Source organism: Myotis nattereri, assembly GCF_964212035.1.
Source record: "Myotis nattereri genome assembly, chromosome: 6".
Taxonomy (NCBI): domain Eukaryota; kingdom Metazoa; phylum Chordata; class Mammalia; order Chiroptera; family Vespertilionidae; genus Myotis; species Myotis nattereri.
This window is the reverse complement of record NC_138081.1, coordinates 92288969-92311042: the sequence shown is the minus strand read 5'-3', so window position 1 is coordinate 92311042 and position 22074 is coordinate 92288969. Positions and strand designations below refer to the sequence as shown.

The window sequence follows — 22074 nt, the reverse complement described above, 5'->3', positions numbered from 1 at the left end:
AAAAAGAGTCATCAGATAGCAAGGATGGAGTATTATAGTTAAACTTAGCAGGATTCTTGCTAAAAGTGAGTAATGCAGAGACAAACATGGAGGCTGAGAAATTAGGGCCTATTTGAGAAAAGACTTCAGGGGGGCTAGAGTGGAGTTTGGTCAAGAAGAGAGTCTTTGTCACTTTAGAGCTTCTCAAAAAGCCATCATGCCCAAGGAATAGTCACTGTTTAACCTGACTGGCAGCTCCTGGAAGCCCCATTCACAGAGTGTGCCCTCATATCACCTCATTCAAAGGTCACTCACCTAACCTTAACCCTACCCCTACCCCTAGCCTTAACTTAACCCTATCTCTAACGCTAACCCTAACCCTAACACTAACACTAACCACTGTTTGGTCCTTTGTTCCAATTAGGGACAACTCTGAAGGGACATTCTAGCTCTCTCTATAGGATTGGCTGATGCCTCTTTTGGACATGCCACTCATTTTAACCTCTTCTTCCCAATACTGTCCCCTCACTCATTCACGGATATTCCTTGCTGAGAGCTCCCCAACCCCATCAACATTTCTGCACACAAATGACCATTTCAGAGTCTGTTTTCAAAGGCCCCAACTTAAAATGGTAGTAATAATACCAGAGAGAGAAGAGAGATTTTTAAACAATAAAATCATTAAGAAGGCAAAAAGGAAATGTATAGTATTAATTGAAAAGGGGGGATTTTTCTCCATTTTGATAAACAGGAAGGAGGGGAAGAGAACAGGTGGGGGAACTTTGGCAGAGAGTCACAGTAAGACTGTGCCACATGGAAGAATTATTCCCCTAAGAGAATTAAAGTGTTAGGTAAGCAAAAACGGAAATATGTGTTGGCCAAGCAAGACAAAAACTTGTCCCCTACCAGTGGTATTTAGGAGCACAAAAATAAATCAGAAAGATCTGGAAACCAGAGAGCCAGATAACTATGGAAAAAACAGAAGATTCTCTCTCTGTCTTCCCACTGAATACCTTTACTCCGAGACCCCCAGGAACATTTGGTCATTTGTTACTCACCAGCTGCCAGCCTTACTTCCTCCTATCTTCTTTGTAATCAATAATGCAATTTAAGTATCTGCCCTCCCACTCTCTGCTCTTAGCTAAGCTGGAACTTCCCTACAAAGCCTGATTTTTGTTGTTGTACACATCACTATGTTGTACAACTGAAACTTAATACAATTTTATATGTCAATTATATCTTAATAAAAAAACTTCATTCTCTAAAAAAGTTAATTAAGTAATTTTGGAATATAAGTGAATGTTTTTAAATAAATAATATTTTCCAGATGCATTAATTCATTGAAAAATCCTGTTCCATTTATTGGTGATGTCACCCTTTTTAAAAAATACATTTTTATATAAAATAAAGTTTGTGTCTCAGGAATAGATAAAGACGGTTTAGATTGGGTTCAAAGGCCAAAGTAAATGGGAGATACTCAAAGTTATTCAATAAATAACCCATTAAGCAAAATTAACATCAGTTTAATTTTGTTTCATAAAAATACTAAACATTTCAAATGAAAAATACAACTAAAAAAGTCTGCAGGTTGTGCTTTAATTTCACATTTCAGACATTGCACAATATTTACAAGACACTCATTTTGATTGTGCGATATAAAACAGTTTTTACTCCCAATATAAAATCTGTTTAATTTCTCATGTTAAACAATAAGAAGGACATACATGCAAGATAGCTTTGTTACTAAGTTAATGATCCCTTGAAATTTTATGTGGCTACATGATGATTGCTAAATGTGTTAAACACACACACACACACACACACACACACACACAACAAAACAACAAAAACTCAGAACAAATTGGTTATCCTGTGAGCTTTTTTTCTTTCTTTCCTTCTTTTCTTTCTGGTATATTGCATTAAAGAGAACCTATCTATAGACATCATTAATAATAATTGTCCTTAAGGAACAATATAAATATAAGCTAAACAAAAATAATAAGGAAGATGCTATGTAAAAAATCTTATTATCTAAAAATCATTGCAATCTTAAGCCATATGTAGACACTAGTAGCTGTGACCACTGCACTGCAGAAGCTAAAATGAGAGTACGTTTTTCTTCACCAAAAATCCCAACGTTCATAGGGGCAAACAAACAGTGACATAAGCAAAATATTCACTATATCAGAAATAAAGCACAGGCCTTTAGAGTCATTATCCAGTGAACTTGTGTCCTTATATGAGAAAGGGCAGCCACAGGCATCTGGCCCCTGAAGTTCTCTGGTACCCACATTTGGGATGTACCTTTCTTTAAGAAGATGGCCGTCTGTGGAAGTGAACTCCTTAAATAACTGCCTGCAGTTATGGCATGGTTTAATCTATATATATAAAAGCCTAATATGCTAAGTGTCCAACCGTTTGACCATTCAACCGGTCGCTATGATGTGCACTGACCATCAGGGGGCAGATGCTCTGACCAGTAGGTTAGCTTGCTGCTGGGGTCTGGCTCATTGGGACTGGGCAAAATGGGCCAGACATGCCCTGGAGCCCTCCCGTGGTTCCTCCCAGTCTGGCTAACCCCCCGCGATCCCTCCCTGGCCACTAAAATAGTTCTTCTAATTAATTTCCTTTCAGTGTGCATGAATCTGTGCACCGGGCCTCTAGTCATTTATAAAGACTCTTCACAGAATCTGAAGTTGAATTCATAGAAATGCAAACGAGGGATGATGCCTGATGAGTCAATCCAGGAAGGAGAATTCTTCATGGGTTTAACATCCATTTCAATGGCAGACTTTGTTCCCACTGACTCCAACTTCTTTGTTTCGTTTGTGAAATTACAGGAGAAAGTCTCTAGATAAAGTGCTTTCCCTATTGCTAGGTTTAAATCTAAGAAATAAAACTTAACCCTTAGAAAAAATATAAGCTCAGTGTTAACGTGTGTTTTTAGGTTAAGTAAATTGGATTTGTGGCTGTTGCTTTTCTAAAAACATAACTACAACAGTGAAGAAGGTAAATTATCATGTGAGCAAATCCAGGGGTTCTGCCTCCGTGATGTGTGGAAAACTATTCTGAGGGAAAGCACAAAAGTGAAGGTTAACGACGGAAGTACCCTGTGACACCCACAGAGCTCAGCTTGATTCCCACACGTTGCCTAAGTGAGCAGAATCGGGGAACTCTGGAATCTTCTGTGTCCTGTCATGTTGTGCCCATATAATTCATTAGAAACCCAAGGCTGTACAATCGTCCACTCGTCATTCCAAAGAAAGCAACATTAAAACTCCTGAGGCCAGAACACATTTTAAGTGACACTGATTTCTTTGACCCTATGCAATCACATTGGACAGTGAACGGGATTGTAAACCACCACTACCTTGTTTTTATTTTAGTCTAAAATATATATACTGTATTACTGATGATTCTTAGATTGGCATCACGACCTTTAAAAATCCTCACATTGAGTACAAAATACATAAATATACAACGAGTTGCGAAAATATTCCTTATTTGTGAGATGAGGAAAAAATGGGATCAGAGAAAATGTACATTGTGGCGTCCAACTTGTCTGAGCATTTTCCAGTTTGGGAACTCCTTGGTCGCTTGGGCCATGTCCTCAAAATTCTGTCTAGTCTGTTTATGATTTCCTTTCAAGAAAAGACAAGGAAAGAAAGAACCAAGTTAACGAAAGCTCCTTGTCAGAAATCTGGGAATGCCTTGATGATGGACTCGTAGGTGGGCGGAGGCGGCGGGGAGAGGCCCACGGGCAGGCTGCTGCTGGACCAGTGGAAATCGGGGCGCCGCAGGCTGTGGGCCGTGAGGATGGCGGGGGAGGTCGGGGAAGCGGGGAGCGTCATCACCTGGCTGTCCGTTTCCACGGGAAGTGGTGGGCTTTGCAGAAATGGATGGAACGTGGAAGCCCTGAAGCTTGATTTTCGGGGGAAGGAATTGCCTTGTTCCAGGGAAGCTTGTCGCTGGAAGGTGAGACTGGCCAGGCTGAGGTTGCTGCGGCGTTCGCAGCCACTGTGGCGGTAAAATCCAGGCCGGTGGAGGCCGTGAGTATAAGAGGACCTTGGTCGCCGACTTGAACTCCAATGGGAGATGCGGGCGCTCGCTCTTCTTCGAGACAAACAGACAAACAGAGCCCAGATAAATCCTCCGATCACGAGCCCGATAGCCATGGACACTGTGAAGGACATGATAAGATCCTCTGAAACGAAGAAACAAAAAAAAAAAACAACAACAAGCAGGTAATTTGATTTGTAAGTAGGGACTCAACTGAAAACACAGGGCAGAATGCAAATAATAACTATGCAATGGTGTATTCAGGGTGCTTCCTCCCAAAAATGTATACACACTTTAAATAATTATTAATTCCAATGGGTTAAACCTGAAAAGAAAGAAACATTGCCATTAATTATTCAAAGTGTGTATACACTTTTTGGGGCATCTTATATGATTAAACCGATTTTAAGTTAGAGGAATAGAAAATTGTACTAGGTGGATATGAACAAGTGGAAGCTGTTACATTTCCATTTAAACAAAAGTGGTTCTCAACCTTCCTAAGGTCGCGACCGTTTAATACAGTTCCTCATGTTGTGGTGACCCCCCAACCATAAAATTATTTTCATTGCTACTTCGTAACTGTAATTTTGCTACTGTTATGAATCGTCATGTAAACATCTGATATGCTATATGTGTTTTCCGATGGTCGTGACCCACAGGTGGAGAACCGCTAAAATAACATTTTATATGTATCATTTCATGTGGCTTACATTATTTTATCATCTTTAAGAAAGAAGTCATAAATATAGTTCCATTTTTTTTAAGGCCATTATTTAGCTCATAACGTTTTTATAGGGTTGCAAATGTAGTTGAAAGATTATTTCCATTTGAGTTACAGTAGTAAGTAATGCGCCAAGTTCACGAGGAACTTTGTAATCATATTGATTTTGCCTTTTCCTCTGTCTGTTCTGATCAAGCATCAATGTCTCCCACCTGCAGGGCTCATGATATCTCACTTTCTGAGCTCATTCTGAGAGAGGAAGTGCTGGGCTAGAACCACCTGGTGGGCTTACTGATTTATGTTCTATTCTCTAAAATTCTGGACTGTCACTTTTATCTATGACTCATTGATGACATGACCTATCCAGACTACTGGGCTCTTTCTTGGACCCAAAGTTCTGGTTCATGCTGCCATCATGTCCTTGTTTTGATAATAAAATTCCTGTCCTCTGAATTTCCATAGAATCCTGCTATACACCAGTATCCTTCAATTCACAGAACTTGTATTTGTTCAGATTTTCTCTTCTGGTGGGAAATGGGGGAGGGCAGAAAACCTTACCAAAATGGAAATTCTACCTTACTGCTCCTTTGTGAGAACTACATGCAATTCTTGAATGAAACTGGGTAACAGAGCCCCTGCTTTGAATGGAAAGACACCCTGGATATCAGAAGGCCCCTCCATCCGTACTACCCACATTTCTCCATTCTCTACCCCACAATCTAACCCATGAGCCATGTTGATTTTCTCACTAACACAAAGCCTGTTCTTCTCTCTTAAATTCTGTGCTTTCCCATGCTTTGTTTTGTTTTTACATCTAGATACAATTTTTACATTTCTGTCTGGAAAACTCATTCTTCAAGCTCCATTTCATGTATAACCTTTTGGATAGAGACACATTTCATTAAAAAATGTTACTCTTAAGTAGAGGAGTAAGCTATCTTATCTCATTGCTTATCTGGAAATTAACTCGGCGGGGTTGTGAAATTGGGAAAACAAAAGAAGGGGGTTTTCAAATGCTTTGAAGTTCCTTTCAGGAAGAGGTAGAATCTGCTTCCCCACCCCTTGAATCTGGTCTGCCTTCGTGACTTGCTTGGGCCTCTAGGACTCAATGGAAATGAAGCTGTGCTAGCACAAGTCTAAGTCTCAAGAGGGCTTTCGGCTTCCACCCCCTCTGCTCTCAGGAACCCTGCAGTTGCCAGCCTGTGAACTCCTTCAGGTAGCCTCTTGCTTGTTGAGAGATCCATGGCCCAGTTATCCTTGTGGCCCTGGCCAAGAGCCCGTCAAACTCCAGATATGTAGGTGGGATCATTTAGATCATTCAGATTCTAGTCAATCCAACATCTGAGTGTGATACGTGCGAGAAGGCCAGCAGGAAATGCATTAAGCTGATCTGCATCCGAATTGCCAACCCCAGAATTATGAGCCGCATCAATGATCATTTAGGCCACTATGTTTGGGGTTGGATTTTTACACAGCAAAAGCTAACTGATTCAAATTCAGCTTCATCCCTAACATGTTTGTGATTTTTAAGAAATTTATTTAGACTCATTTGTTTTATTATTTTTTTAATGGAGTTAGACTTTATGATTGCCAAGGTTTGTTTTTTACCAGTTTGTTGTTGTGTTCTATGAAAATCAGTAATTCAGAAATAACAAAGAAGCTAATGTTAATGAATTTCTAAGACTGATTATTGCTCCTTAGTTTTAAGATATATTTCATGTCTTTCTATCTTTTATTGTTACATTTATCTCCCAAGGAAAGATTATATTTGTTATCTCCTACTTTCACAATTATTGTTAGAAATATAAAAATCCTCTAAGACAATTGTTTATATTAAATCTACACAATAATTTTTGTATAATAGGAAGATGACTTCTGAATTACAAGATGATTCAGGAAACATCTCTTAGACCCAGTATTGTTCTTCCAAAATGTGTCTCACAAAAATAATACTGAGTCATAACCTGAAAATGCAGTCTCTTGAGATGAGGATTTTATTGCGTTAGACTCTATCTGGAGAAAGCAAATAAATAAAGTTAGAACCTAACGTAAGCCTTGCTAGTAATGTAGTAAAATTCCAAATTAACCTCTACCGGGGCCCCAAATATTTGGAGCCCAGAAAAGAAGTTATAGGAATTCAGAGTTTCCAAGACAATGGCAGCAATGTAAATAAGAATTCTCCAATATTTCTTCCAAAAGGAAAAACAAAAAAACAAACAAACACAAAACACTAAGAGAACAACAAAATGAACAAATAAAACTATACAAAACCCATGACTTCAGTATAATTAGAAGACAATGACATCCAACTTCAAGTTACCTAGAAAATGAACTATGAAAAACAATAGAGATGCCAATCAATTATCTTCCATGCTTCCACCGAAAGCTTTCATGGAGAAGAAAGGCAATTCTGTAAAAACTAAAAATGATGAAAAGGTGTTCTGGTCCCTGAACACAGTGTTTAGGAAAGAAGCTTTCGGTGCATACAGACATGTGAGGAGGCACATTTCTTTGGAAAGACTGCCAAAGGTCACCTCTCGTATGATTGCATTTATATGAAATGTCCAGAACAGACAAAACTGTGCAGATAAAAAGCAAATAGTGATTGCTTAGGGCGGGTGGGAGAGATGGGAGGGCATGGGAGTGACTGCTATGGGAACAGGGTTTCTTTGTGAAAGACAAAATGTTCTCAGATTAGATTGTGGTGATGGTCACACAAGTCTGTGGCTATAATAAAAACCATTTAAATGTACCCTTTAAGTGGGTAAAGTCTGTCTCAAAGCTGCTTAAAACAACAAAGGAAGAAAAGGAGAGGGGTTTTTGGTAACCACACAATGAAGGAGAAAAGAAAGAGTAAGGGACAATTTAGGGTCCTTTGAAACAAAAGAAAATTAAACACCATTAAAGGACACACAATTCCTCTCCCACCTTCAGCGTCTAGAAATAAAAGTCAACCAGTAAAAACATCATACTTTGCTATACTGAGGAAAAGAGGATTCTAGAATGACTCCCAGGATTCTGGGGTGGGAAGGCCAGGGTGGACACCAGATTTGAAAGTCTGTTATGAACAAAAATACTTGGGAAAATTATGGTAAACAATATTATGTTTTCTATTGACATATTTCCCTGAATCAACAACCTCCATTAGAGAATTTTAAATAACAACTTCAAATATAGAAACAGAGATATGGAGTTTTAGCTAAAACAAACTCTTAAAAATGCCTTGGACTCAAATCTCTCATTTTATTGATATTGAAAGATTGTAAGGTTTATATAGTAGAACTATCATGGTTTTTTTAAATCCTCACCAAGGATATGTTTATTTATTTTTAGAGAGGGAGGAAGGGAGAGAGAAACATTGATGTGAGACAGAAACGTGGGTTGTTTGCTTCTCCTAAATGCCTCAACTCGGGATCAAACCAGCAACCTAGGTATGTGCCCTGACTGGGAATCAAACCCAAAACTTTTCGTGTGTTGAGCGGCATTCCAGTCAACTGAGCCACCCTGCCAGGGGTGGAACTAACATGATTTATTTTAACAATTGAATATTGACAACCAGCACTGGTCAGGAGACTATGGCTTTCACTCATGTACAACATAAAAGGAGGAGACAAATAGTCCAGTTCACAAAGTATATGCCCTGGCTTTTGTATATAAACGTATATAACCACTAGGGTCTGATTGAGGATCCTACGCATATCAGGATATTAGCAGGCATAATAGATGAGGTCAAAGACACATATTTACTTTATTTAAACTAAATGGAGATAAAAGCCAAGATCTTGAAACTGAGTTGGTTACCCAGTAAAAGCATTTGAAGATTTGCAGGAGTTTCCATACACAATCCCAGTGTATCTACCCTTTCAGCCTGTCAACCACAGTCTCTTCTGGCAAATAAAGCATTCCTAATGGTTTATCTATAGTGAGAAATAGCATCAGGTTCAATGTCAAGAAAAACAAGTTAGAAACTTTCAAAATATATATCCAGGGGGAAATAATTTCTTCTCGTTAAAGTGATTGAGAATATTAGCAAAGGAAACCAAAATACATGAAGTGAGAAATATATTTATATGCCCGGTGACTTTGATTTCCAAAATATATTATTGTTCTGATAGAAGAAAACAAGGGTCATATACAAACTCTAGTAGATAAGTTGTTAAAGAATATTTTCAACCACCACAATCTTCTTAAATGAAAAATATAAATTTTGTGAGTAGAAAGATTATTATTTTTAGTGGCACTAAAAGTGGAATAATAGTCTCACAAAAGCAATTTAATAATATATCTATTTTAAATTATTATTTCCTATGGGTTGTTAATATTTCTATTTGACATTGTAGACCTTGGTCTGGGCCCACAATGTAGGCAGAATAGATAGTTTTGATTCAAAGTATGTTGTTATTATAAGTGAAAGACTGTATATGATTATATACATAGCTGAAGAGGATTCAATATTGAATGCTAAAAGTACCTGAGAATAATATGTACATATTAATAATAAATTATTTAAATTTTGAAGGCATATAAATACAAAAAGATGGAGCTACAGAAATTATAAAAATGAGAGAGAAAATTATACTGCCTTAGATATGGATTTGCCTAATTTTATTGTTCAGTTGAGTGCACATGCCGTGAAAATGACTTCCTTTCCCATGTGGTCAGTCAAATATCTGTTTTAGAAGTTACTGCACTAATTCTTACGTCCTTGCTATATATGCAGAATTTTTTAATACTTACAAATGGGAATAACACAAGACTCTCTAAGACTTGCTGAAATATATGGTAAAAAGCTGATCTGTCTGGCTAAGCACCCTTAAATACTAACTGCAAGAACAAGTATGGAAATGCAGAAAAGCAATAAGAAAGAAATATTAAGAATCACAATGATAACAGCCTGTTCCAGAATGGTCTTCCATAAGGAGACTTTTTGTTTATAGTGAATGATTTTCTGACACAAACAGTGAGAGTCCAGAAAATATCTAATAAAAACAGCATCTATTGGCCATACAGCTTTAAAATTATGTAGTTCAATTCTGGCAGACTTCTGCCCATAAATGTGGGGAGCTTTTTTTTTTTTTTTTTTTTTTTTTTAAAAAAACTTACTATAAAAGAAAATATACCTGAAAAATATATTGACTCAGATATTTCTCTTTTGAGGACAGTTTGCTTATTTCTCAACATTCTTAAGGGGGGAAAAATAAGCCATGACTTCACTTCACATAATTACAATATAATGCAAATAATGACACCAAACAATTACTTTTAGAAATGCAGATATTCATTTGAAGGCAAATAAGAACAAATTCTAAATCAGTAAAGTATATAGATGATGTATTATGGAATTATACACCTGAAATTTATATAATTTTATTAACCACTGCAACCCAATAAATAAATTCAACAAAAATAAATAAATAAATAAACATAAAAACAAGGAACAATAAATAAATAAGATCAGTAAGGTATGGCATATAAATTAGGTATTGTTATTCTAATTTGTATTGTGTTTCTACACAACCAGCAAGGGACTGGCCCATACATCCTCAATGAATAATTTTTATTATAATGGGTATTTAACTTACCCAAGTCATGTTATTCATTTTGGCCTAATAACAGTCACTACAGTGCCTCGCAATTCTAATATTCTAATCTTGAATCTGGTTTTTAGTAAGTGTAATCATTACCTCAAATTTTATTAGTATTAAAATTTAGTAGAGGCTACCATCTAGTGGCCTTGAGTTGAATCGTTCCAATATCTGAAAAGTAATTTTTGTCTTTGATAATAAAATAGAACGTTGATCTAGTCACAAAATCCTTTACAATTATCTATAATAATAAAAGTGTAATGTGCTAATTAGACTAGACGTCCTTCCGGATGACCTTCTGGACAAAGCCAGGGCTGTGAGGGAAGCCTGGGTCCCAGGTGCCAGAGGGAAGCAAGTGCCGGCAGCGGGGGAAGGAAGGCCTACTCTTGCACGTATTTCGTGCATTGGGCCTCTAGTAAGAATAATAAAGCTTAACTATTACCAAAGCAGGCTATGTATGCTGTTCTTCGTTCCCTCGAGTATAGAGGAGAATGTTTCAAGCAATAAGATGTTGGCAAAAGCTTTTTAGAGAGAATAATATTTAGGGCAGAGAAAACTCAATGGATTACAATAATTTCAACAGAATAATTACTTTTATGAGTATATCATCTGCCAGAAAATCCTCTTTGGTCTGTTTTCACAATGCCTCTATATCCAGAATTCAAATTCTTATTTAACTGCTCTGCCACCTTTGTGGTCCAAGCAACCAGCATCTCTGGCCTGGAATATTGCAGTAGCCTTTTATCTGGTCTATTTGTCCTACTCTCCCAATTATGTTCTATTCTCAATATAATAGCCACAGTGAACCTTTGAAAATGTAAGTCAAATCACATCACTCTTCTGTTCCAAACCCTCCATATTTGAGTAAAAGCAAACTCCTAAAAGTGACCTCTGTAGATAGAGGTTCCAAGTTGACCTGTATTTAATTATCTCTGCTCACCTCTACTCTTTGTACTCTTCTACTAGCTCATCCAACTCCATCTGCACTGCACTCTGCCACCAGACTCCTTCTTGACTTAAGGCCTTGCATAAACAGTAGAAACATCCTATATAATAAAATCTTAATATGCTAAGTGTCCAGTCATCCAGTCAGCCATTCAGCCAATCAAAGCATAATATGCTAATGATATGCTAAGGCTGCTCAACCGCTCACTATGATGTGCACTGACCACCAGGGGGCAGTCAACTGGTTGACCAGTTGCTATGATGTGCACTGACCACCAGGGAGCAGACACTCCAACTGGTAGGATAGCTTGCTGCTGGGGTCCGGCCAATCGAGACTGAGCAAGACAGGCCAGGCATGCCCTGGAGCCCTCCTACAGTCCCTCCCCAGCTGGCCAACCTCCTGTGTCCCTCCCCGGCCCTGATCATGCACCAGTGGGCTCCCTGGCCTCTTGCAATCCAGGACCCCATGGGGGATGTCGGAGAACCAGTTTTGGACTGATCCTGCAGGCCAGGCTGAGGGACCCCACTGGTGCACGAATTCATGCACTGGGCCTCTAGTGTAAAGATAAGATTCCAAGTAAGCTTTTGTGGATTGATCCTTTCAGGTATACTGACTATAAATACTGGTTAAACTGCACACCCTTCCCTTCCCCTAAAACAATTCCTATCTGCAGGCACTGAAGAATGACCAAACATAGGCAGTTACTAGAGGGAATCTGACACTTGGAAGAAAAGAAGAGCAAGCACTAGATTATTTTTCTACTTTTCGAAACTTCTGGTCAGAGCACAGTTTCCAGTCTGAGTCATGTGGGGCAGGTGAAACTCCATCTGAAAACCTGTAGCATTTCCAGTCTGAAGAAACCGCGGAAATGAGGATCCCTACATTTTATTGATAAACATTTCCTATATCTATGGTGGACTCTTGAACTGTATTGCAAATTCCAAATAGCACAGCTAGAGAAAAAGACAAACAGATCAAAACACCAACAACCAAAACCCAACAACCAAAAAACTAAACTAATCTGAGATGTGAACTGCCTTTCAAGAGACAGGCTTTATAGGGATTTTAGTTGGAGTTCTAAACATGTATTTGCTTGTGAAAACAAACAAGAAAAAGAGACTCTTATAGGTAATATAAAAGAACCCAAAAGCCCATTTAAAATGTTCCGAATACAACGTAAAGCTGCTTGACGTGAAGAAACAGGAAAATGTGACCCATCCTAAGAGAAAAGAAAGTCAGCCCCTTAAGACACTAGGATGACCCAGATGTTCCATAAGCAGACAAAGAGGTCATAGCAACTGATATCTATGTTTAATGATGTGAAGGAAAATGTTCATAATGAAAGAAAAAGTACAAAGTATCAGCAGAAAAATGGAAACTATAAGAAATAACTAGGTGTACAAAGGAAATATCAGAACTAAAAATGTTATCTCAAGAAACAAAGGCCCTCTTTCTCCAATACCTTAATAGTATGTCCCCCCTCTCCACCCCCAACCCCCCCCCCCCCCCCCCCGTGCTAACCCCCGCCCCCTCACCACACACACCTTAGAGAAAAAGTCGTAGGGAAGAGGAAAGAGGGGAGACCCAGTTCATGAAATTGAGGATTGTTATGTTAAATTTGCTCAAGCTTTTATACTGACATCCTTTACACAATTCTGCCTCAAGCCATTCACTTCTCAACAAATGTGGCTTGTGGGTACTTACTTGTGCATATTTGCTGATAACATTTCTCCTGAGTGCCCGGAAATTCTCCAACTATGCTGCATTTCTGCCCTAAAACCTCACACGTTGCCTGTTATATAATGGGTGGCCAATCAATGCTTCTGAGTAAACTAATGAAGCAAATAGATAAGTATATGAATGAATGAGTTAATGAGTGAATGAAGGAAAAATGAATGACTGAAAAGTCCTTCCTAGGATTATCTTTCTATTTGAACTTATCTGATCTCCTTTCTTCTAAAAAGGATATAGGAACGCTTTCTGCCGTATTTTTTAAAAAGTTGTACTATATTACCAATCATTGCCATTTTACCATATATTATCTTGTATTAGTCCATGACAATAAAGGCATTTATTTGCATGTGTATGAGCACATAATCTCCTCCAAGAATGTAATCTTGAGGACAGACAGTGCCATTTGGGAGAAGATTTATTGAGGTAAATAAATGCAAGCTCCTAAGTCAATGATGCTAGCCAAACACACACATAATGCTAGCCAAACACACACGCAATGCTAGCCAAACACACACGCAATGCTAGCCAAACATACACACAATGCTAGCCAAATACACATACAATGGTAGCCAAATATACACACTATGCTAGCCAAACACACACATAATGCTAGCTAAACACACACAATGCTAGCCAAACACACACAATGCTAGCCAAATACACACAATGCTAGCCAAATACACATACAATGGTAGCCAAATACACGTACACTGTTAGCCAAAAGAGAAAAGCCACATGGCAAGACAGGAAGTTTAACCACAGGTTTTCTTTAGTACTCCAGGTACCAAGAGGGCAACTCAGTTTAAGGATGCTTCCCTCCTATTTCATTACGTTAGGGCATAGCAAACTTTCCCCAGTTGTTTCTTGCTGGTTTTGTGGGCAATGTTTATAGCAATAGTTTTAAGCAAAACTGAGAAATGCAAGGGGGTGTCTTCCTGTAGGTCAGTGATGGTGAACCTATGACACGCGTGTCAGAGGTGACACGCGGACTCATTTTTTTGGTTGATTTTTCTTTGTTAAATGGCATTTAAATATATAAAATAAATATCAAAAATATAAGTCTTTGTTTTACTATGGTTGCAAATATCAAAAAATTTCTATATGTGACACGGCACCAGAGTTAAGTTAGGGTTTTTCAAAATGCTGACACGCCGAGCTCAGAAGGTTCGCCATCACTGATCTAGGTTGTCCCTCTCAGGCTAATTGTGTTGTCCACCCTTGCACTAATTGCTTTAATGCTTGCACAACATGTAGTAAGTATTGAGGGGCAATTACTATGAAAATGCAAGCTGTCATGATTGGTAATAGTCATCATTTTATGCAGCTTGAGTGTGTTAAGTCTGGGAAATTGATATGCTTAATGCTCAAGTTTTGTTTTTCTAAGCTAGTCTTTCTTTACTTCTCCAAATTCAAAGTGAGAAGCAGCCAGTTGCCTTTGGTAGCCATGGATAATGCCTTGCACTGCATTTTACAAGATTATCAAAATAATATGTCTGTGGAATCAGTGATCAAAATAGATATCAATTTAGATACACATAAGAAAGAAAAAGAAAAAAGATGGGCATTTATGTTTTAAGAAACTTTTATCTTTTATATATTTAAAAGTTAGAACCTAATGTAAGCCTTGTCTCTTATGCTCTTCCACTTAATATTCCTTACTTCAGAAAAAAATAATGTGATCTTTTATATATTTTCCCCAAAACATTATATCTGCTCAACATATTTGCCCTGATTTTGTTAATGCTTATCAACATAACACTCCCCTTCCTGGTTTTCATTATTTTTATATATTTTCCATTGTATTCACATACTAAGACAAAGAAACTCTAGGAAGTATCTTTGGGACAGTAAGTTTGAATTCCTTCTCAAGCACAGATTTCTATATTTTAAAAAAATTATCATTTTTTAGGATTGGCAAATAGACTCCAACTAGACATCTGCTCTTACAGATTCAAGTTTTCTTAGTGATTACTGTCCATGTGTTAGTCAGTGGATAATGATTTCCTTTGCCTAAGTGAACCTGGCATTTAGTTGTTGGAAAAAAATAGATTTGGCTTTAACAATTAATGTTTGCAGTAAGAGTTACTTTGCTTTTGAATTCATTTACACTGCTACTTAGATTTGTAATGATGAATTTAGTGTAAACACACTCTCTAGCTGTTTTTTGGACATTCGCTTGCTCTGTTATGAGGACACCAAGTAGTATTGTAACAAACGTACGATTAGATGTCTACAAGTCTACAATCCAAAGGCTTGTCATCTATTGGTGTCTACCTGAATAAGCCTATCATGCCATTTCTTAGATATGCAAATATATTATTTTCTTCTTCCTAATTTTGTTATATAATTATTGTAGATGTTCCCTGATATAATTTACAAATTGAAGCGAACGTAACTGGTTGATGGTAGAAAGAATTATTAATTCCCTTCATGCGAGTTTCCGTGATGGTGGACACGTAGGTGAGGTTGCCAGGAGCAGCCGGCCACTGCTGCTCACCTTTCCCCTCATTGTTCCCAAAATATGCCCTTGAATTGCAACAGAGGATTAAAAACTTGTTCTGGATTACTAAACAGGGATATCCATCTATCCATAAACTCCATTTTCTCCTCTAAAGTCTTTTTCTGGATGTAATTCAAATTGCCCCCTTGATTTTTAAAATTTCCCTGAACCCAAAGTACCTGTCAAGGTCACATCCCAGTCCTTCCCTGTCCCTCTAGCCTGAACAGCTGGTGATACTGACTCCACCGGCCGCCGGCGTTTGGGCAGCAGCTGTGTCCGAACACAAGGCCTTCTGCGTGGTGCCTTCTCTCCTGTGCTCGGCGTCCTCTGTAATGTTACATGTGGTGTTATTCCCGCTTAGCTTTTCCTAGTTCAGTTTCCCCCTCTAAGTTCATAATACGATTCCTTCTTTTATCTGTGGTATCACCCTCCTTAAGTACTGATTTATTAGTTAGGTTCACTAGGGAATTAAAAAGTGTAGCATTGACCATGTATGTTAAGGCAACCTCTGTAAGAATTCTTGGTTTCATTAAATAAAATACATAACCCATAACCTTAAACAAATAAAACTTCACTTTCTAACAAAAGCCACATTATCCTATTCCAAAGAGCAATTCCTGCCACCTTGCTTCTCATCTTTTTCCTTATTCCTTTCTAATTATATTTTGTAACACCAGCCAATCCAGTCCTGTTGCCCAGATTTTTCTTGCGTGTTGTAATAGCCCACTTTAAAGACACTTTATATTAATATATCTATTATAATCAATCAATGAAAACAGTCAGTTTACAGTAAACAAAAGGTCTCAGAGATATCCAATGTTTTCGTAAATCACACAGTACATTTCTCTGCACACTAATTTTAAATTTAAAACAGGTAAAGAAAATATCTTACCCCAAAAGTTTTCTGGCCACGGACTTCCTAAACTTGTTGTGTTATTAGCCATAATATCCACCAGCAATAGAAGAGAGAGGAGAAAAAAGAGAAAGAAAGAAAAGCCAGTGTGGCCAAAAGAAGCACTTTGATTCTGTCTTTGTGGTTCCGCAAGAGAAAAATAATTTTCACACAACCCCTCATATGCTTGTGTTTGCATAAAAGGAAACAAGTGTATCATGTTTCCTGCTTTTATACTCAAATTAGCAACTGTTTTTCTTATCTTGGAATTCCACATGGTTCCCGAGACAGAAAACAATTTCCTTCTCGTCATTTCCTCAGCGAATGTACTGAATGCCTCCTCTTGGCCACCTCCAAACTGCTTTTGGGATAAGAGACTTTTTTTCTGCTCCTTTCGCAATCTCCTACTGACACACATAGGGAGATTCCAAACTCAGCTACAGCTCGGTGTGACACTTATACAGGAGAGAGAAAGAGACTGTTTTCCAACGGTTAAAAATTACCTTTACATAGTAAGTTATGGAGGGGAACAAATTCAGAAATCCATGTCCTGTTCAAGGACAATTAATTTTCTAATACCTCTTTTTTATATAAATCTGTTGCTTTTCAAAACTCTTAACATGGTTCATTCTATTTGGTATGTTAATTTTGAAAATTTCTTTATTTCATAAATATTTATCTAATATGTAATTTAGATTTAATTACAATTAGTATTTAAATATGAAAAAAGTTTCTAGAGTGAAAGAACCTATTTTTTAAAAGATGATAAAAAAATAAAAGAGATGGTCTTTTATTGGACAAAGAGCAATTTTTCAATTGTAAAAAAAAATAAAAAATAAACCCAGACAGTGTGGCTCAGTGGTTGAGCATTGACCTATGAACCAGGAGATCACGGATCAATTCCTGGGTTTGACCCCTAGAGTGGAGCATGCAGGAGGCAGCCAATCAATGATTCTCTCTCATCATTCATGTTTCTATCTCTCTCTCCCACTCTCTTCCTCTCTGAAATCAATAAAAAATATATTTTAAAAAAGTAACTAGCAGGAGAAACATAAATACAAACATTTTATTACATCAGAATTTTAAGTGCTACAGCAAGGAGTACGTGGAGCACAGTAATTTTTTCATGGGGAGGTGTGGAGAAGGGATGGCCCTGGTATTGTGTGTGAAAGTATGAAAATAATTTTACCCAGTAGTGAGTGGATAAAAAGGTAGAAAGGAAACATAAAAGGAGAGGAATGATTCCAGTCCTCACTGGGGATGTTCTGGGGATGACAAGAGAGTATGCAACGTGTGGCCATAGGAAAGGCTGGCATGAGACTTTCCAGGAGATGTGGGTTAGTTAACATTTCAAGTCTCTGTCTACAAGCTTTACTAGTTTAGGCTAGACCCTCTGAGCACTGGGAAGTCATTGTAAGTAGGAGTCAGTGCTAAACCATACTTAGTAACCTCTCTAAACTGCATTCAGCCAGCGAGGTTCCTTCATCTTTGCCTAATCTAGCACTAGCTCTTGCACAGCTTGCATTCACCTAACTGGCCATGGACCCCCTAAATGGAAGTGTGAAGCAGCAATCATCTTTGTGAAGTAAGATACTCCTGAATATCTGAAACAAAAAACATGAAGCTTATCCTATATTAATTTTTGTACTCCTAATTCTCTAAAAACTAGGTTGTTTCTGCTCATTTTAAAAATTTCTTAGACTTACATTAACTGTAAATGTACTGGATATTAATATATAGGCCACCAAAAGGAGAATAATAGAGTGTTATAAAAATTCAGAGACATCATTGGGAAAATATGAAGATGCATCTTTATGATATTCTTGCTGAGGTTTAATCCATATACTCAAATAAATAAAATATCCATACTGTTGCTTAAGGACAGCAAATGTGGGGGTCTCATTTTAATAGCTACTTTTACTTCTCAATATTTTGTCCAGTCAAAATTTATAAAAATAGAAAAGTAAAAGACCATTTTATTTCTAAAAATATATATTATGTGGATAGAACGATATTGAAATACTTCTAAATTATTCCAGAAACAGTAGGATTCTTCAATTACTGTATTCATTTTAAAACCCGCATTTGGTTGTATTATAGACAAACAACTCAATACATAATAATTGCAAAAATGGATGCATTTTGATACGGAATTATACCAACCGTATTTACTCTGAAACAAGAAACCCAATGGGTAGAAAGGATGAGCCTGGCTTGGTCAAAACTGCCTTCTGGGCAGAAATAGAGTTCGCTCGCCTCAGGCCTGGGATACAGGCTGACTTCCTCTTATTGTCTCATATCTGAGTATCTAATTTTCTCCCATAAGTTTCCACTTTTGCAGATGGTCAGAGCCATCAAAATTCTGAAGGAAACTTGTTTTCTATCAATATTTATAACCTAGGAATACTTTTCTGTTAACAGCTTGTTGATAGCATTCGTTCTTATCTGTGCACGTAATTTGCTGGGTAAGGATTCGTACTGTGTTTTGGCAGGGATCCGTGTAAATGGGTGTTTATATCTATGCGATTTTCGAGTCCCATGACTTGTAATGCCAAAACAGGAAGTCAATTTTTATCTTTCCAAAACTGTAAGGTCTGCTTTTCTACTCTTCGTGATTGCACAAGGTGGGTCTTTAGATCTGGATTCTCCACTCGTCCTAAAACACATTTGGGGGCTTGCTCCTCCCCCATCGTCACAGGACCTACTCCCTCCCTTCATTTAGGCCTCTTAATAGTCCCCTTGTCTCAAGTGTCCCGCTAACCACTCCCTCTCCTCTGACCCCGTGTTACCATTTTCTTCAGAGCGTGTATCAGGCCCTGACTTTGTGCTATATGTGTTTTTGCTTTTTATTTGTCTCTTAGGCTCTTCCACGAGAGTTAAGCTCCATAAGGACAGAAATTTTACTGATCTTGCTCATATCTGTATATACATGGCTAATACAGTTCTCTTAATAACATGTTGTTAATAAATAACAAAGCAGGCTCTTATTAAATATTTAGTTAATAATAAAATAACTCCAAGGGATCTGAAGATGAAATTGTTTTAGCCATTCCATTTCAGGTTAATAAAAAATGCCATTTACCATTTAAAAACAAAAGTTAAAGATCTCTATTTATAGGCATTCAATAATTTAAAAGTGTGAGTTAGTACTTGATATAGAGTCAAACAATACAAAAGAACATTGTCAGACAAACTCAGACTTAAGATAAACATTTGACTTTAAACTTTCTTTTGTAGCTTTACTTTTTTTTAACTATCATGGATTTGTCTTCCTCATAATAAATTGATCCAAGCAATTTAGTATTTTAGAAAAAAAATCCAGATAAAACTAAGACCTATATTACAGTTTATAAGTAAAAAGTACAAAATGAATTGATTCAAGTGCCTTAATTCTTCAGAAAAGAGATATTGATATATACACTGAGAAAAGAATGAAACTTCCTTAATTGAAAAATAGTATGAGTTAAAAACAAATTCAAATATCATAATTATTGAAGAAATATTAAAGCATTCCCTTCAACAGAACATTTGACCACTGTCATGATTTCTATTCAAAATCAGACAGCATGACCTTGCTGGGACCATGAGAAAGACAAATAAGTATACTATGTAAAGGATTGCAAAGATAAAAATGAAAGCATAATTTGTTGTAGGTTGTAAAATTGTCTACATTGTCACAAACAATGTAAGATGTTCAAAGGAAAGAAGTCATTACTAGGAAAATATTACAGTAAATAAAAAAAATAACAAAAAATATACAAGATTTATGTGGAAAATGATTTTATTGAAGGATAAAAGAAAATGTGCTGGTATAATAAATAATATGTTCGCAAGTGGGAACATTCAGTACAAAAAGATGTCAATTTTCTTCAACACAGATAATTTTTAATTCATAAAAGTATTCTAATATCACTCTTTAAGAAATTTGGCAAGCTGATTCTAAAATACATAGGGAAGATCAAAGGGCCAAAATTTATTTTAAATTTTTTTTTAAAAGGGCCAAAAATTGCTAAGACACGTAAGAAGAAAAAGGGCCTTAGAGGACCTGTAGGTACTGTGACTTTTTAGAATGCTGTAGTATTTAGTACAGTGTATTTTTTTTTCTGTTTTAGTAAATTTTGGGGGGTGGCACTGGTTAACAAAATTATATAGGTTTCAGGTACACAATTCTACAACACATCACCTGCACACTGCATTGTCTATTCGCCACCCCAAGTCAAGTCTATGTGCCCATCACCATTTATCCCCCACACTCTCCTCCATCCTCCCTCATTCCCCTCCTTCCAGCATTCACCACACTGGTGTCTGTGACCATGAGTTCTTTCTCCTTTTTTTTTCTATGTTGCTCAAACCCTTCCCACCTTCCCACCTTCCCACCTTCCCGACAGTACAGTACAGAACAGTACAGTATATTGTTGACTCGGGGAGATGAGCAGACTAATGATGCAAAATATGAAATCCAGAAATGGATCTGGTACAAGTGGAACCTTGATATATGTTAGGTAACAATTGCCAATCTATATTGAAAGATGGTCTGTTCAGAAAACCATGCTGCTGTTCAACTGAATGTCCACATGGGAAAAAATGAATTCCTCATTTGCACCTACAAAAATAAGAGGCCCAGATAGGTACTTTTAGAAGGTAATGTAGAGAAAGACCTGTTAAAAAATATACACCAAAAACACAAACCTAGAACAAAGATTGATTAAGCTGAATATATTAGAACAAAGGACTCATGTCCATCAAAAAACTTCAGAAAGAAAATAAAAATACAACTCACAAACTGGCATAGAAATTTAATTGACTTAGTATATTGATTTTATATCCGGTAAATGTTTGTAAGGCTCTTATCATTTCTAATGCTTTGTCAACAGAGTCTTCTGAATGTTGCATGTAGACAATCACTCCATCTGCAAATAATTACCATTTTATTTTTATACTTCCAAAGACATTGTAGTATATAATGGAATGCCACATGTTAGGTACCAGATGCAGTAATTCTTCTTTTACTTTGGAAGCCATAGGACTCTGTGGGAGGATTCAGGAAACTTCCCCTACACACACCTACCACAGCATTACAGGTTGTATCCTCAAGGGGACCTGAGCTCTGCTTTACATGATAGACTCTGGGTCTAAGGGGCTAGCTCAAGTCTCCAAACCAAGGGAAGGATCATGAATTTTCAATGGCAGATGTCAGCCAAGAGACTTAACTTTTTAACCCTGAGGAAAAATAAGACTGTTTGATAATTTTACTGAATAAAATACTAACATACTAAAAATCAACGGTGTTCTTAAATATCATAATCTAGAGGCCTGATGCACAAAATTCATGCAAGAGTAGGCCTTCCTTCCCCCAGCTGCTGGCACCAGCTTCCCGCCAGCACCCGGGACCCAGGCTTCCCTCGCAGAGGGAGGGTCCCCCCCCCCCCACTCACCGCAGCCCAGGCCTCCCTCTTTGGGCTGATATGGAGCCCCCTGATTGATTGCCCTGCCAGCCAGTGGCCTGGGCTTCCCTCTTTGGGGTGATCATGGGGCAATGGCCGGGCCCCCGACCAATTGCATCGCACCTGCCTTGACTGGCCTGGCACCAGTGGGTGTCATAGATGGTCATCAGGATGGTTGTCTGGATGGTCTTTCTGCTGTTCGGCCTTTCAGTCA

General features: G+C 37.6%; 1 protein-coding gene across 1 annotated transcript; it reads right to left on the bottom strand.

Annotated features, from left to right (window-relative positions):
- Positions 1-1891: 1891 nt before the first annotated feature.
- Positions 1892-16483, bottom strand: MYCT1 (MYC target 1). Its single transcript, XM_081094816.1, has 2 exons — positions 16417-16483; positions 1892-4183 (listed from the first exon to the last, which is right to left on the bottom strand). Exons 1-2 carry the CDS (start codon positions 16466-16468, stop codon positions 3672-3674), a joined length of 564 nt encoding a protein of 187 aa, XP_080950942.1. The 5' UTR covers positions 16469-16483; the 3' UTR covers positions 1892-3671.
- Between the last annotated feature and the right edge of the window lie 5591 nt (positions 16484-22074).